Genomic DNA, 17,776 nt, shown 5'->3' with positions numbered 1-17,776 from the left:
AGGGTGGGGTGTGTGATTGGGAGGGTGGAGTGTGTGATTGGGAGGGTGTGAGGGTGTGAGGGTGTGATTGGGAGGGTTGGATGGTGTGTGTGATTGGGAGGGTGTGAGGGTGTGATTGGGAGGGTGGGATGGTGTGAGTGTGTGATTGGGAAGGTGTGATTGGGAGGGTGGGATAGTGTGAGGGTGTGACTTGGAGGGTGGGGGGTGTGTGATGTGATTGGGAGGGTGGGGCGTATGATTGGGAGGGTGGGATGGTGTGAGGGTGTGATTGGGAGGGTGGGATGGTGTGAGTGTGTGATTGGGAGGGTTGGATGGTGTGTGTGATTGGGAGGGTGGGATGGTGTGAGGCTGTGATTGGGAGGGTGGGATGGTGTGAGTGTGTGATTTGGAGGGTGGGATGGTGTGAGGCTGTGATTGGGAGGGTGGGATGGTGTGTGTGATTGGGAGGGTGGGAAGGTGTGAGGCTGTGATTGGGAGGGTGGGATGGTGTGTGTGATTGGGAGGGTGGGATGGTGTGAGGGTGTGATTGGGAGGGTGGGATGGTGTGAGTATGTGATTGGGAGGGTGGGATGGTGTGAGTGTGTGATTGGGAGGGTGGGATGGTGTGAGGATGTGACTTGGAGGGTGGGGGGGGGGTGATGTGAGTGGTGTGATTGGGATGGTGTGATTTGGAGGGTGAGAAGGTGTGAAGGTGTGACCCGGAGGGTGGAGGGTGTGATTGGTGTGATCTTCCAGTTTAGTGGTATTGATGAGACTGCGCCTGAGTCGGAGTAAGAGCCAGATAATTCTCATCACAAAACAACGTCAGGAACCTGAAATGGGTTGGTGTCAAAAAGCAGGACTTCTCAAAACATTGTATGGATGACTACTGTCCCCGCAACAGGTCCCCAATGTGATTCTGTTAACTCATCTAGAGCTTTCCGGTGAGAAGCAGCGTCTTCACCCAAACGGAAGGGGGAAACAACACAGTTAACAAACGTCAGTGTTTATTTGTGACTAATTACACTGTCTTAATGCAAAGACAGTTTCCTTTTTGAAACACACATCCCACATCACACTGTTGACTCAATCACACCTCCAGGGTGTGTTTCCTTGACACGAACGCTTTGTTTGTGCTCTCTGGCTCTGCTAAGCAACACAGAACTCCGTGTTCACAGCGACACGCTTTATTTCACTGCCGGATGGAACTACGAACTGGTAAGTGTGAGCGATGGAAATGTTTTTCGCTCCGATGCCTACAATGAAACAGGGGATGCATTAAAATACATCCAGTCATTTTTTTTTTCATTTTTCCTTTTGACAGCATTTTAAAGATGACAGACTGATGACAGGCTGCACATTATTTTTACATACAATTACCCATTTATACAGTTGGGTTTTTACTGGAGCAATCTAGGTAAAGTACCTTGCTCAAGGGTACAGCAGCAGCATCCCCCACCTGGGATTGAACCCACGACCATCCGGTCAAGAGTCCAGAGCCCTAACCACTACTCCACACTGCTGCCCTAAAATTCTAGGTGATTCTGAACTTGTGGCCGTAGCTGTATTTTAAGAAGAAAACATTTGAACAGCTGCTCAGTTCCTTGTGAACCTGAAGGGGTTAAATGTGTTTTCGTCTGGTAAGGAGTCGAGGGAACTGCTTATGAGTGGAAACAGCTGTCCTTACAAAGGTACCACCAGACGTTCCTGTCAGGACACTGCACTCTGATTGGTTGTCATATTATTGTTAATAAAACAATGAATGATCCTCTCCCAACACCGAAACCCTAAACCTAAGGTCAGCACCCTATACTGTAGCCATTACACATCTAAAGTAGTTCATGTTTGGCAGCGAATAAGCATTTTTGTTACTTTAAAAAAAAAAAAGGGGCCGACATCCTCAGTTGTCCTGACAGGAACATTTCGTGGCATCTTTGTAGGCCATCTGTGGAAACACATGCAGCTCCATGCAGGTAGACTGTGACATCAGTGTTTCAGTCCAGCCAATCAGAGACAGAGTTCCTGTTGGGTCTGTATCATGGCAAGCCTACGGAAATGGCATCAGTTTCATTATTATTATTTTTTAACCATTTGCAGTCACACTCAGAGGCCTTTTGAAAGAGGCAGTGGAGAACACTCCTCTTTTCACAGTTTTTTTCTGGTACTATTTCCCTTAACACATAGCACACACCATTCTAGGGAAAACATATTAACCATTTAACCCTTTTATGTACAAGGGACATATGTGTCCCACATATACAAATGATGCCAGCTTTCTTCTTTTTCCAATGAGGGGGTGCATGAAACAGGGTTTAAAATGTACTGACGGGTTGGATCGGGTCATCCACACGGTCAGTGTCCTCCTCGCGATGCTCGAGCCGCTCTCAAAATGGATTTGAAGAAGAAACCGTTTGAACAACTGCTGATTTCCTTGCGTGCCTTAAAGGGTTAATTCTTGTGGTCTGTTCTGTCTCTGACTGTCTAAAAGATTCCACTGATTGCATGTATTTTGCGTCATTTTCACTGTTGAATACACAGTCAAGGTATGTAGCTGACTAGTGTTTTGGAACCCAACAAAAGATTAAAAAGCATTGTCCACACAGAAGAATGTTACTCTGAGAATTTGAACACCTGCACTGGCTATCTGGTATTAGAGAACACAGACTTCTGTAGTGTAACATTTATATATTCAAAAGCCAAACTGAGTTTAAAAATACAGGACTTAGAACCTTTCTGTAACATTAATAGATCCGAGCTGAACTAAGTGCAATGCTAAAAAGTTAACCACATTAAATGTTTAATGTGGTCTGTAGATGCACATACTAGGTCAAAAGTGTGGCATCACCCGACAGAATTAACTTGTTTTGCTTCACAAAGTTGAATGAAACCAACTGAATAATGTCGCATTAACATATTGACATACATACCATTTTGTAGTTTTCCATATACTTCATGGAAAACTGACAAAAATGGAAAAATGTAACATTTCGAAATCTAGCATGAAATACTCTACTGCTGTTATGGCTTCCTTCCTGGTAGGCTTTTGCAATTTTTTAGTAGAAGCGCATCCTACGACTGTGGCCGTAAACGTGGGTTTAAAGGGGATTGGAGTGAGTATTCATTACAAAAGTGCTACACATTTATTGAAAATACAAATAAAAAAAGACACTGGTTAGTAATGTGATCAACTCTTTATTTATCTGCTTTTGCTTGTGGTTTCCTCAAAACTTAACATTACCAGAAACGCTGTTTTTAAATCTAATCCAGGGGAAAAAATAAAATAAAAAATATTCACAATGTAGTGTACAGTTAAATTGTTCTTAAATTGGCGACGAATATAGAAAATAAAAATAACTGGGCATTTGTGTGATTCATAGTTTTACTGGATGCAGAGCTCCAGGAGAAAAAGACAGGGGGGAGGATGTGAAACACTAACTACAGGGCATCGTGGAGATTGAAGTTCTGCGCTGGTGATGTCATAATCGAAAGGAACAGAAAAAAACATGCATGATAAAAATAGCCAAAAAATAACCAAACCACCAAACGTTAACCTGCTAGATGATTTCAAAACAAGCCACATTTGGCTGGAAAAACACCAATCTGGCAGGACTGACTAATAGGTAAATGCAAGACGCATTTACCTATTAAATGTGACCTCAATTTTGTTTTAGAAAAATGTAGATTTGAATTCCGGTACTTTAAGACACCACTGGTTATGATGCAGAGTTCCAATGTACTTCATGTGAAAATATGTTTGCACTGTAAATGTAAGAACTAGCATCAGAAAAGGGATAAGGTTGGATTGTGCAAAAGATTAGTTTGCATGGCTTTTCAATGGGAAGTAACAATGATGCAAGGGTATGATAATTCTGCTTGAGTAATCCACTGGAATTATAACGACAATGGATTTGAAAACCTTACTTACTATATCTTTAAGAATACCAAGGCAGGAGGTCTTAGTGGATATCACTAAAATTCAACAGAATTGTGCTGTAAGAATTTCACTTCCCCCTTCTAATATTTCAATAACAAGCTTACAGATACAATGCAGGCAACAACCCTAAAACCACAACATCCACAGGGGTATTTTCTTTGTGCATTTCAAATCTGTGTCTTCCAGACAGAAGCACTTTTCATCAGTCACATGACACTGCGTGTAGATTAACAAATAAATAAACCATGGGAATACCTTTGTTTACCATCTCAGACCTATCTGAACGGGAGGCTAACGCTGAGAGTCTTTTGCACTTGTGTGACACTGAGAAGCATCCAGTAACAGGAAAATGGCGTTAGCACAGCGGTCTATCATCCTGACAGACATGGCAACGTTGGCAACATAATGGGTTCAGATTGGCCGGTTGTTATTATTATTATTTATTTCTTAGCAGACGCCCTTCTCCAGGACGACTTACAATTGTTACAAGATATCACATTATTTTTACATACAATTACCCATTTATACAGTTGGGTTTTTTACTGGAGCAATCTAGGTAAAGTACCTTGCTCAAGGGTACAGCAGCAGTGTCCCCCACCTGGGATTGAACCCACGACCCTCCGGTCAAGAGTCCAGAGCACTAACCACTACTCCACACTGCTGCCTCATACCTTTACCTTGTTTCTGTTCTTGGAGAGAAGCAAGACTACACTTCCCAGAATGCATTGGGGGTGTGAGTTAAAAAGCCTGAACTGCCCAAAACTGTCCCAGTGTCACATGGTAACCCTAGAACAGCAAAACATAGCCCTTTACATTGATTATGTTTCCTTGTAATAAATATGGTGGCGTGCTACTGCAATTCATTACCAAGAAGTGTGAATGGGTTCCTATCACTGTGAAGCCACTGGTGTCAGAAATGGGCAGATCTAACTAAGGTGGAACCATCCTAGGAACTATCCTAGCAGCTTCATACTGCTATAGTTTCCTTTATACTACCATTATCCCTTAGACAATAGAGAACCATTGTACGGCAAAATCATTGCATTATTAAAGCAGTATATGGTGCATGTGCAAGTGATTTTAAAGTCACTTCACTGATAGTAACGCAACATGCAATGCTGCTCGGTCGTTATTTTAATTTTTTGCGCAGGTTGTATTATTAAATCTGTATTACATCACTCTTTTGGTGAGCATATGTCATTTGACCTTTAGGAATCTACAGTAGCTGGATTTTAAAATTCCTTTCTCTGCTTTGAGAATTTCAAAGGGGAACTGAGATGGGGGAATCAGCGAGTTTCTGTATACAGAAACTAAAGGGCAAAACAATGTGCTTAGCCTGGGTAAGTTGTTGACTTTCTAAATGAGTTTCCGATCATAGCCAGTAATCAGAAGGGTTGTGCTGGTGGCTGTCAGACTGTGGGAGTACTTTCAAAATGCCCAGGGCAGAGAGCAGAAGGGAAACATTCCCCACATTGAAATGTTTATTCCACAAAATCAGAAACTGGGAAAAGCAATGACTAGAAATGAGAAACATGACTAGGGTGCAGGGCAGTAGCGTGTATATATATGAGTAATCCAACTGGAGCTCAAGCTAACACTTTGACTCGCAGGATATAGAGTTCACTGTCTCATTCCCTAAGTAAGCAAAAACAAGACTTGTAGGGGGGAATAAGAAAAAACTATAGGAACATCATTTAGATCTTTTATTTAACATTGTGTAATCAGAGAAACTATGAAGCCATCTGAAGTATTGAAATTATTGTTAGATTTCAAAACATTTTCAATTGTTGTCAGTTTTTGGTTAAGTATATGGAAAACTAGGCAGGATGATGGAAAACTACAAAGCGGTACGTCATTCAATATGTTAAGGTAACATTATTCAGCAGGTTTCATTCGACTTTATGAAGCAAAATGAGTTCATTCTATAGGGGGATGCAACACAAGTTACCACACCAGAAAAAAAAAAAAATCAAAAATCAACTAATCTAACTTGCATGATTTTATTTTCTCAATAGTAAACTATTACCATGGTATTGTATTTAAGTGACCCACAGCTAATTGCCGCAGGAATGTTTTCAAACCAGATGCTATCCTGTGTGTTGCAATACAGTTCCTGTACATGTTTCAGCCTGCCAGTACTCTCACAGCTTCAAACTAAAACTTTCCAAGGACTGTGACATTTCGGTGCTTGGAGTCCATGTGTAATGAGGGTTATTAGATTGATGGGCTAGGCTGCGAGAGTGTCCCGTATCATGCACCCTCCTTTCTACCTGCATTCCTACCCACCCACTTCATCAACTCTTATATGCTATTTTTAGTATTAACCCCTAAGTGAATCTGGTCAATTATAAACTTCGCCCACAACTAGCACACACTCAAGAGGGCTACATTAAGAAAAACTTAAAGAAGCCTAGTGAATTCAAATGTTTTGACTCAAAGGCCTTTCATTTTACTAATAAAATATATAAAAACATTGAGTGTACAGCTGTGACCAACCTGGAGCGGGACGTTCCTTTTAGAGGGACTAGCGCTCGCCATTTGTGTGGCAAGCTTTTATTTTTAGTTTTGTTTTGTTTTTCTTTATTAAATGTGACACTAGGGCTACCATTACTGGTAACGCCAGCGTCAGCACTTGTGTTATTAAATCTGTATGGCAGGTCGACACCCAATGCCCTGTGTCTGCCTCATTATTAGTACCCCCTGTTACAATCACACACCACTTTGTAGTTTTCCAGATACTTAACGGAAAAGCTGATAAAAATTCAAAAATGTGACATTTCCAAAGATGAAATACTGTACTACTCAAAAAAGCTGAATTCAGAATAGATCTAAGATCTAAACAGTGGTTTTATTTAGATATACCCCAGCAAATTGAATAAAGCCTCCCTCCTCCTGTCTCCCTGCCTGTCTTAGCTCTCTGGCATCTTGTATTTTAACTTTGTAATGCCCATTTCTGTATCTGATACCATGCTTAGCCAACCCTCTGTATTCTTATTTTTGAAATCCAGCCTCACAAACCACAACCTTTCATATGTCTTGGCAGATGGGAGAATTGGGTTTTTGTACAAGTTACCTAAATGAAGTAGCTTTTCTGATTATAAAATTAATTAAATACATACATAAATAAATAAATAAATAATGCTTAGGCATTAAGGGTTAATCTCTCATTCTCTATTTTAGCCGCATCCTTTCCATTTTTCTTTCCTTTTCCAACATCCTGCCACCCGGAGTCCTATTTTCGCAACAGCAGCGAGAATGGAAAGGTTTTCTCTGTGAGTATGTGTGTCTGTCTGTGTGTGTTTGAGTGTGTGTGTGTGTGTGTGTGTGTGTGTGTGTTTCTGACCGCTGGGGAAATCCACTACGCTTCCTTTTTTCAGTGACATATAAACTAGTCTGACAGAGGCTGCTGTCAGTTTGACAATTCAGAGACGGGAACTCTGCCTGAACGAGACTTATCACAACTCTATAAAAAGGACTTTTTCTTTCCGACAAGCCAGAACCGGCGCTTTTCATTCATAACAGATTGCTATCGCAGGCTAAACTATCTGGAGCGCGTGGATTTGAAAGAAAGAAAAAAACATGACTTCGATTAACCCAGAAAGCTTGCAGAAACATCCTCACAGCAGAGGGCTGGAGAAATGCCTTGTGGGATCTGTAATTATACTTTTCATCACGGTCGCTGCTGCGTGTGTCTGCTTCTTTATCGTAATACAAGGGATGCAACTCGAGAGGGAGCAAAAGAAGGACCTTGCCTTTGGACAGGTATGTCGTTCTCTGCATCACTGTGGCTGCTTTCAGATTCAGAACGGGGGGGTTCTGTAGTTATAATTGTAGTGACAGCCTACCCAGAAAGGAATGCTTAAAACGATGCTCTGAAATACCAGGTAGACAAATAAACCTGTTTATATATATATATATATATATATATATATATATATATATATATATATATATATATATATATATATATATATATATATATACTGGTGTACTTTTGAGATCTGTGCATACTGATGTGGGCATACTGTGTATTATTAATATTATTTCTTAGCAAGATATCACATTATTTTTATATACAATTACATTATTTTTTTACGCATTATTTTTTTTTACATACAATTACCCCCAAAGTCTTTAGCCCTTCACTCTTTCTATGTAATCTCTGTGCTCGATGCTGCCTGGTTGTAATTACAGTAGGCGCTGTTTCTGTGCTTCACGTTTTCTCTAGCGTTTATACAACCCTATAGTAAAAGTACACTTGGTTTACATCTCTGTTAAAACCAGAAGCGTGCAGTAATAGGCTGTAATAGTTTGCAATTCAAATATTGTTGAAATGCACCTTTCACCTCTGGCTGGTCTGTAGGTACACTCGTGTCATGCCATTATGGTTGACTCGAAACTGCATTTTGGTAGATTGCCGTTATCTTTGTATTGTATCTTATGTAGTTTGATGACTGCAGTGTTACCATAATGATACTGATACCTGACAGCGTGCAAACGAATCAGGACTTCACAGCAATGTTAGTTCAGAGTCCACAGTGTTGCAGCAGTGTGGAGTAATGGTTAGGGCGCTGGACTCTTGACCAGAGGGTCGTGGGTTCAATCCCAGGTGGAGGACACTGGTGCTGTACCCTTGAGCGAGGTACTTCACCTAGATTGCTCCAGTAAAAACCCAACTGCATAAATGGGTAATTGTATGTAAAAATAATGTGTAAAAAATAATGTAATTGTATGTAAAAATAATGTGATATCTTGTAACAATTGTAAGTCGCCCTGGATAAGGGCGTCTGCTAAGAAATAAATAATAATTGTGGGTAAAAGCCATGGCTTGCTAAGGAACCTAATAGCCTTTCTTGTACCTATAAAGGCGTTTGTAATCTCAGCCTCCACATTTGTTTTTAAATGTTATTTTTCTTTCTTTCTTACAGAACTGTGCCCATCTTCTGGGAAATACTGGTAAGTTTCAACTCCTAATAATATACCTTACTACGGTATTGGATTTTACTTGTGGTATGCATGCCCTAGTTGTTAACATCAACATACAAAACATAAGAGAGGAATAAACAACTGAAGCAGGCATACAAATACTGTGCATGTGCTAGGATCTCAAGCTGAAAGAGAAATAGGAAAGCACAGTCAAAGCTATTGAACTAGACAGCAGTGCCCAGATTATTCGCAAGAGGGCGTTATTCTGCTTTCCGAAGCACGTACAGCTCTGGCCAAAAGCACTGCATCACCCCATAGAATGAACTAATTTTGCTTCATAAGGTCGAAAGAAACCTGCAGAATAATGCTACCTGAACATACTGAATTACACACCGCTTTGTAGTTTTCCCATATATTTAACGAACAATTGAAAAATGTGACATTTTGAAATCTAGCATGAAATACTGTACTGCTATTATGGCTTCCTTCCGGTAGACTTTTGCGAAGTCATTTTGTAGTTTCTTTGATGATACTATGTTAAGTAAAAGATATAGTTGTTTTTTTTTTAATTCCCCGTGCAATCCTAGGTGATTCAGAACATTTGTCCACAGCTGTAGAGCCATGCATAGCCTACCTCATAGTGCTCATAAAATATCTGGCAGAGGCTGACAGTTACGCTGAAGTGTGTGTTCATTTTTTTTCATTGTTCTTGCAATGTCTGTCACTTAATGGGGCAGCAGTGTGGAGTAGGGGTTAGGGCTCTGGACTCTTGACCGGAGGGTCGTGGGTTCAATCCCAGGTGGGGGACACTGCTGCTGTACCATTGAGCAAGGTACTTTACCTAGATTGCTCCAGTAAAAACCCAACTGTGTAAATGCGTAATTGTATGTAAAAATAATGTGATATCTTGTAACAATTGTAAGTCGCCCTGGATAAGGGCGAAATAAATAAATAATAATAATAATAACATTCCTTTTTCTTTTTCAGTGCTGCTCAAGAACGTGACAATGGAATGGTCAAGCAGCAAAGGAATGGGCCAAGCTTTTGTGGGGGACCAGTTCAGCTACGACAATGACTTACACATGCTGAACACCAAAGCGCAAGGCGTGTTCTACTTGTACCTGCAGATGAACGTCAGGTGCACCGGCCCCCGGTGCAAGGCTGCAGGCAGGGTCACCATCACAGTCTTCAATTCGGATGACGGAGATCGCAGCGTGGCACTGGAGTGCGCGATAGACATACCCACAGACAGCAGCACGAAGCCTATTTCCAAGAACTGTGTCAGTCTGGTGAGCGTGCTGGAAGGGAACAAGATCTACGCCCACTTGACCTTCTCGGGGGAACGTGACACAGACTGGCAGCTAGACAACACTGATTTCGGGATCTTCCTGGTGTAGGACGTTAATTCCTGTACTAAAAATAAAAAAAACGCTGTAGTGAATAGCATGGTTTGAACAAATCGAGGAACTTTTCAAGAAATAAGAAGAGGTTCGGCTGGAAATCAAGGGGGATTTGTTCTTCCACGGTCTTCTCACGGCTCCTCCTGTCCAGGTCCACTGGGACTTGATAAAGAGCGGGACACAGCATGTCAAGGTGGTGTTCCGTGGAGGATGATTCTTTAGCGGGGGGACCAGGGCATAAATCCTGACCCGATGGTGCTTAAAAGATGTCAACTACCCAATAGGGAGCGGGACAATACAGATCTCTCCGTACACACTGCTGAAAAGGAAGTGTTGAGAGGCGATCAGTGTTTTGGTGCTGTTAGGCGTGAGACAACTGGGGTTTGCATCTTCAAATGCTATGTGACTGTATAATCGCTGGGACTGTTTGTTAATCATTTATATGTATTGTTGTTTGCGTACAGAAAGCACTACTGTCCCTGCCATAGGGACCCCTGTGTCTTGTTTTCATGAACCAGAACTGTGCAGGTTTCAAACAAATCGGCACAAACTGCCTAAAAATATGGATCAGGTACTTGGAGTCACATTGTTGGTTTTTGAATGTAAAGCAAGGAGGCACTTTAACTGGAAGCACTATATATAATGTATGGTTACTACTACAATTTGTAGCTTGTTTGGGTAGTTTTCACCCACTATTAGGAAATCATTTCTACTGTAAACATCTGTTCATGAACATGTAACTGTAATACACACACCTACCCTTACAGTCCATTTCCTGTTTCCTGTCAGTTTTCTCACAGGCCTTGTCCTCATTACTGTTAACTGTTCCATTTGTAAAGGAAATGCCTGTGACTTCACTTCCTGTTTACTGACAAATGACTTCAGCACAGTTTTTTTTTTTCGTTGTCAGCATTTTGACACCGAAGCGAAACTGGATTTTCTGTTTCCAGAAAAAAAAATGTACGCTGACCGCAACAGAACCAAAACTTTTTTTTTTTTTGGTTCATGAAATTCCTTTAACTAGTTTTATAACTATTACGGCTATACTAATAATACTGAGAACTACATACAGCTATGGACAAAAGTTTTGCATCTCTTAGAATTTTAGGACTGAGACATAAAAAAAAAAAACTATATGAACATAATTTATATTTAACATCATGCAATCAAAGAAACTACAAAATGATGTCACAACCAAACGTCTACCGGAAGCCATAATAGTAGTACAGTATGTCATGTTAGATTTTGAAATGTTTCCAATTTTTGTCGGTTTTTCCTTTAGTATATAAGAAAACTACAAAGCGGTACGTCATTCAATATGTTAAGGTAACATTATTCAGCAGGTTTCATTATATGTAGCACAATGTGTTCATTCTATAGGATGATGCAAAACTTTTGGCCACAGCTGTCCATAGACAGAGCTCTCGGGTGTTACATGAATATATTTTTATGTTTGAACTTATATGAAATTGACCGTATTTTATAACCATTCAAAATAAAAGCACTGTTCTATTCCTGTTTCAACTGAAAACGAACAAAAGCTGTAGCAGTTGGTCCAGTAAAATTTACCAGGAGACGGATGTGGTCAGTTTAATCCCCGCTAAACCACGTATGGATTTTATTAGAGCTTTTGATCTTGGCTGATTCACCAAGGCTACAAATTGGTGCAATCTGATATGACTGTATATGCAGGTTTATGTGGGTTGTTACCAGCTGTTCATTCTTGCAACCTTCGAACAAAAGTTTGGGAACGAGAAAAAGGCCTCAAGGTCCTTGTTAGCACAGCATTCTCCCCTACTGCTGACCAAAACTGCACACAGTGTTCTAGATGGGTTGTAACTAGAGCATTGGATAATCTTAGCATCTCTAGGTCAGCTCTTAATTATCCTCAGTGTCCACTTCTCAGATGCCAAGTGTCTTTTGTGGACACATCGTGCTGTTGCCCAGGTTGCTGGATCCACTCTCATGTCGTTGCTATCAAAACCATACCACTATCGCACCACTGTGGCCAGGGCAGTATCCTCGTTTTTGTGTATTTGTTTTCCACTTTTGGGATAAGTGCTGCTTTAATATTTATATGTCATGTTTACAGTTTTTTTATTTTTTAATCTATATTCATATTTATAACATGTTTTGTTTTATCTTGTATTATGATGTTGAATAAATACATATTTTTAATAAAAGGGAAAAAATTACACTATTTAGCAAAACCAGCTAACTGCAGTTATCTTTATTATTATTATTATTATTATTATTATTATTATTATTATTATTATTATTATTATTAATTTTATTATTTTTATTATTATTATTATTATTGTTATTATTATTATTATTATTATTATTATTATTATTATTATTATTAAAAGAAAAAAATACATTTATAGGCCAAACAGAGAAAGATACATTGAACGTCTTCTGGTTTTTATTCCAACTGAGCTCTCAATTACTGAACTAAGCCCTTAAATCTGCAACATATTAGTTCAATTAAGGGTGTAGTTAAGTAATTATGAGCTCAGTTGGAATGCAAACCAGTAGATACAGAGGGACCCCAAGGCCAGGATTGAAAAACAATATACAGGCTGCCAAGGGAGTGTCTTCAAATTCACATTCGAAGAGAGTAAGGTGTTATCTACAAATCATTCTAGGAAAAAGAGTCAGGGAGATAAAAGTGATGAATCAAAGGCTAGATTTGTATTTTATTTGTTTTCTACGGCTTGTGATTTACTGATATTCATATGAATGGTTTCCTTAAATTGGGGATTTCATTTTCATTATTCTAATAGAAGGGCTATAAAGTATATTTTACTCCAAATGGATGTATAACTTTACTACATTTCAGTATTGCTGGTTTATTTATATGACTGCATATGCAGGATTTTGTGGGTTGGAAGACTTTATAATACTGATGTACTGTAAATATGTTTAAGTGGATCTCCTTCCACTGTGTGTCAGTATATTTCATGCCAGTTGGAAAATGGAAACACTTTTTAAATGAAATAAAAGACTGCACGGTTTTTTCAATAAGCAATTGTTTTGTGTTTTCCTGTCTGGGTGTTATCGATAGGGCATTCATAGCCACATGCCTCTCAATTTATCCTTCAGGAACTTGTTTCAATACAATTCACTTTCTGTAGCGCCTTTCATCACAAGAATTCCAAACCCCTCTCTGTGACAAGAAGAGTCTCCTTCAGCAACATGACTAGGTAACCCATTCCATCCCCTCACCACTCTCTGTGTGAAGAAGAGTCTCCTTCAGCAACATGACTAGGTAACCCATTCCATCCCCTCACCACTCTCTGTGTGTAGAAGAGTCTCCTTCAGCAACATGACTAGGTAACCCATTCCATCCCCTCACCACTCTCTGTGTGAAGAAGAGTCTCCTTCAGCAACATGACTAGGTAACCCATTCCATCCCCTCACCACTCTCTGTGTGAAGAAGAGTCTCCTTCAGCAACATGACTAGGTAACCCATTCCATCCCCTCCCCACTCTCTGTGTGAAGAAGAGTCTCCTTCAGCAACATGACTAGGTAACCCATTCCATCCCCTCACCGCTCTCTGTGTGAAGAAGAGTCTCCTTCAGCAACATGACTAGATAACCCATTCCATCCCCTCCCCACTCTCTGTGTGAAGAAGAGTCTCCTTCAGCAACATGGCTAGGTAACCCATTCCATCCCCTCACCACTCTCTGTGTGAAGAAGAGTCTCCTTCAGCAACATGACTAGGTAACCCATTCCATCCCCTCCCCACTCTCTGTGTGAAGAAGAGTCTCCTTCAGCAACATGACTAGGTAACCCATTCCATCCCCTCCCCACTCTCTGTGTGAAGAAGAGTCTCCTTCCCTCTGTCCACTAATATGTCTCCACTAATATGTAACTGTGGTCCTGGTTTCTGCTCTGCGCTTAAAGTATTGATTATGATATATGCTTTTAATATTTCATACAAGATCAAAAAAAAGGGTTTAGAAAGCAGATGTGTCACCATCCCCCCCCCCCCCCCCCAGCCCATTCCAGACGGTCGCCATGCTGAGGCGCTAGAGAGGCCACTCTTTGGCTGATCCCTGGAGCCAGCATCGCTGCCTGTGTGAGTGCTGATGTGTGAGGGAGACTGCAAATAGGCTGATCCCTGGAGCCAGCATTACACTGCAGCCATCAACACCGGGGCAACAGGAACACATGCAAGAACACATTAATACAGTGAAGCTGCGTCTGGGGTGGCTCCCACCTGTCTCCTTTTATCTTGGCGAAAGCCTAGTCCATTATCAGTAAATCACAGCTGCTTCTTGTAATGAAAATCTACATTTCAAAATGTTTTTTTTTAAGATTGGATTCATCAGTAAGCTGGTTAACGTCTCGAGGAAAGTTTTCTTTTTCTACAGAAGAGCAGTAATATATCAATGATATACTTTGCCTGCACGAGTCAGATGAGGAGAATGAAAAACATGCTTTTATTGACATAACAGAGAGCGCATTTCAGCTTCCAGGTGTTGAGAAAAAAAAACACAGGGAAGAAAGTGATAAGAATGAATCTGATACTGGGAATCGACCTCTCCTGCTCTGCACTGTCTTCACCTGACCTCCGCACTACGTTACTGGATCCTCAGCTGACGCACTATCCTTGCACTATATATTGTGAGAAGTGTTGAATTTAAATCAAGGGAAGTAATGTTAAAACTTTACAATCCATTAGTAAGACCTCACCTAGAATATTGTGTTCAGTTTTGGTCACCTCGTTACAAAAAGGATATTGCTGCTCTAGAAAGAGTGCAAAGAAGAGCGACCAGAATTATCCCGGGTTTAAAAGGCATGTCGTATGCAGACAGGCTAAAATAATTGAATCTATTCAGTCTTGAACAAAGAAGACTACACAGCGATCTGATTCAAACATTCAAAATCCTAAAAGGTATAGACAATGTCGACCCAGGGGACTTTTTCGCCCTGAAAAAAGAAACAAGGACCAGGGGTCACAAATGGAGATTAGATAAAGGGGCATTCAGAACAGAAAACAGGAGGCACTTTTTTACACAGAGAATTGTGAGGGTCTGGAACCAACTCCCCAGTAATGTTGTTGAAGCTGACACCCTGGGATTCTTCAAGAAGCTGCTTGATGAGATTCTAGGATCAATAAGCTACTAACAACCAAATGAGCAAGATGGGCTGAATGGCCTCCTCTCGTTTGTAAACTTTCTTATGTTCTTATGTTCTTATCGCACTGCTAACATGTCATTGTAGATATAACTTGTTGTAATCCTAACTTGCTGCATCCTAGTTCATATTGTATTCTAGTAGTATTATTATTTGCACTTACTCTAAACTACACTGTGTTTCAATATGAATCTGTAAGTCGTCCTGCCAAATAAATAAATAATAATAATTTTTAAAAAATCTACCAAAGCCTGGTAGTGCTTTATATTTCCCGTCTGTAATATCGACAGCAGTGCTGGCCCAAGCTCCTGCCAAACCAAACCCCCGTCTCGCATTGCTGTTCTGGTTTCAGAAGCACATCTGTAAAATGAGTCAGGCTCTCGAGACTCATGAAGAACAAATGCAGACCATGTGATTTTGGATACGAGTGAGTTTAACATTTTTATAAAAATGAATAAGATGTGGGTTTCTCTAATCACTCCTTAAATGTCAAAACCTGTGTTGCTTTAATCAGCCCCACATGCAACTAACCCACATATACGGCTTGTGTATTGAAATATATATACATATAAACATAGTTTTTTATCTTTTTATTTAGTTGGTGCTTATCTTGGCGAGAGCCGAGTTCAAATCAGCATGAAGTTTTAACATCTACTCTCGTGTAATGGAAATCAGCATCATGTAATCAAAGATACTACAAAATGATTTCGCAAAAGTCTTCCAGAAGGAAGCCATAATAGTAGTACAGGTTTCATTTGACTTTATGAAGCTAAATTAGTTAATTGTCTCTATGTCGAAACGTTTGCCCATAGCTTTACACGAAGGCTGTTTGATTCAGAAACCCCTGCAGTGTTACAAGAAACGTTACCTTTGATACATCCCGCGTTGTCCTGGTCGCAGAAATATATTTTTCAACACACGTTTTATTCACACGTCTACAGGTAAATAAACTAGGGAATGCATGTTTTCAGAAGGTTGTGGTTGTTCACTAACACATGGTTTTGGCACATTGTTGGGTTTTTTTCTGGTTTAAACCAGCTCTTCTTTGCTGGACCTTATTCAAATGTTTCTTTAACCTGTGAGTGGTTTTTAGTCCCATCACAAGTTTAGGTTTCATTGAAAGCAAAGAAGACTGCATTTCATTTGTTTTTAAAGGGCAGACAGATGATTCATTTTTGCAGTTAGGATGATGGTTAAATCAGATATCGATATCCCTTAGGGATCTGCAAAGTGTTGTAAGGAAAAAACAATCCCTTCACACCGAACAGTGAGTCATGGAAAGTTTGGAAACCCCGTACCCTGTCCTGCAGCCCATGGAAACCTGCTGGATGACATCACAGCGTAGATCTGTGATCAGCGGGAATCTCCTCCAATCAGGGTAATGCATCTCCCAATAAACTCCTGATAACCCTCCCTGATATCCCAGCGGTTCATAATTAGGGTTTCTGAATAATTAATACATTTCCCAGTGCTGCTGGGCAATGTCCCGCCTTCCTGACTTGCATCTATCATTGATTCGTTCTCAATACTTTAAACCCGCCCCAACTACTGATTGACAGCACATTCCTACATTTCTATTGAAGACTCCGCTTGCGAGATTTGAAACGAGATTACAATCAGGATGGAGGCTTGTTAGCGGGATTTCAAGCTCCATTACAGTTAAGATAAGAAGGATTTAAAACAGAATTGTGGCGAAATGTACAAAAATGCCTACACACAAAAACCCCAGAAGAATGTGCCCGTGACCATAAGGATTTCACTGTGGAAGACAGCAAAGGAAAGAAGGGACAACTTAAGTGTGCAAGTACTGTCCAACCCACTCAAGCATTTTGGAAAGTAACCGAAAACACTAATTTCATACAGTATATCAAAAACAAAAGCCCCGAAAAAAAAAAACGATTTACATAAAAATAGTTAAAAATAAACACCGAAAAATACATTTAATAAAACCCGAAAAACAGAAGCCCTATTCATAATGCACGGCTAGGAAGCTTATCTAATGCCTCGTCATGCTACTGCACTGCAGACGCGTGCCACTAAATGATTTCATAGCTCTTCAGTTTGAAGAATCCCATTACAATGCCAGCGTCTTGAAGAAGCTCTAGGAGGACCATGAGCAGGCTACTGTCTTTCCAGCACAATGGCGATGGAACACATGACTGCAGTGGATTAACAGTGCGGATTGGTTGATGCCCATTGTGACATCACTGGTACCAGGGCATTCCATGGGAAGAGCACAGCCAAGTATTGTAAAGCGTGTTAAAATGATAGGTAAAGCAGGCCAGGTAGCATTGTAAATCATTCTGAAAAAAACATGGTTAACCATGATGATAAAACATGGGAAATCTGGGAACATGAACTACAGCTGCGGCCAAAAGTGTTGCATCACCCT

General features: G+C 40.4%; 1 protein-coding gene across 1 annotated transcript; it reads left to right on the top strand.

The window, feature by feature from the left end:
* Window positions 1-7,168: 7,168 nt before the first annotated feature.
* Window positions 7,169-13,244, top strand: LOC117965558 (tumor necrosis factor ligand superfamily member 9-like). The gene is made up of 3 exons (XM_059008319.1): window positions 7,169-7,675; window positions 8,842-8,869; window positions 9,827-13,244. The coding sequence occupies exons 1-3, from the start codon at window positions 7,493-7,495 to the stop codon at window positions 10,234-10,236; spliced, it is 621 nt and encodes a 206-aa protein (XP_058864302.1). The 5' UTR covers window positions 7,169-7,492; the 3' UTR covers window positions 10,237-13,244.
* The last annotated feature ends 4,532 nt before the right edge of the window (window positions 13,245-17,776 follow it).

The sequence above is a fragment of the Acipenser ruthenus genome, chromosome 36 (genome assembly GCF_902713425.1).
Source record: "Acipenser ruthenus chromosome 36, fAciRut3.2 maternal haplotype, whole genome shotgun sequence".
NCBI lineage: Eukaryota > Metazoa > Chordata > Actinopteri > Acipenseriformes > Acipenseridae > Acipenser > Acipenser ruthenus.
Note: the sequence above shows the minus strand (reverse complement) of the source record. Positions and strands in the feature narration are given on the sequence as shown.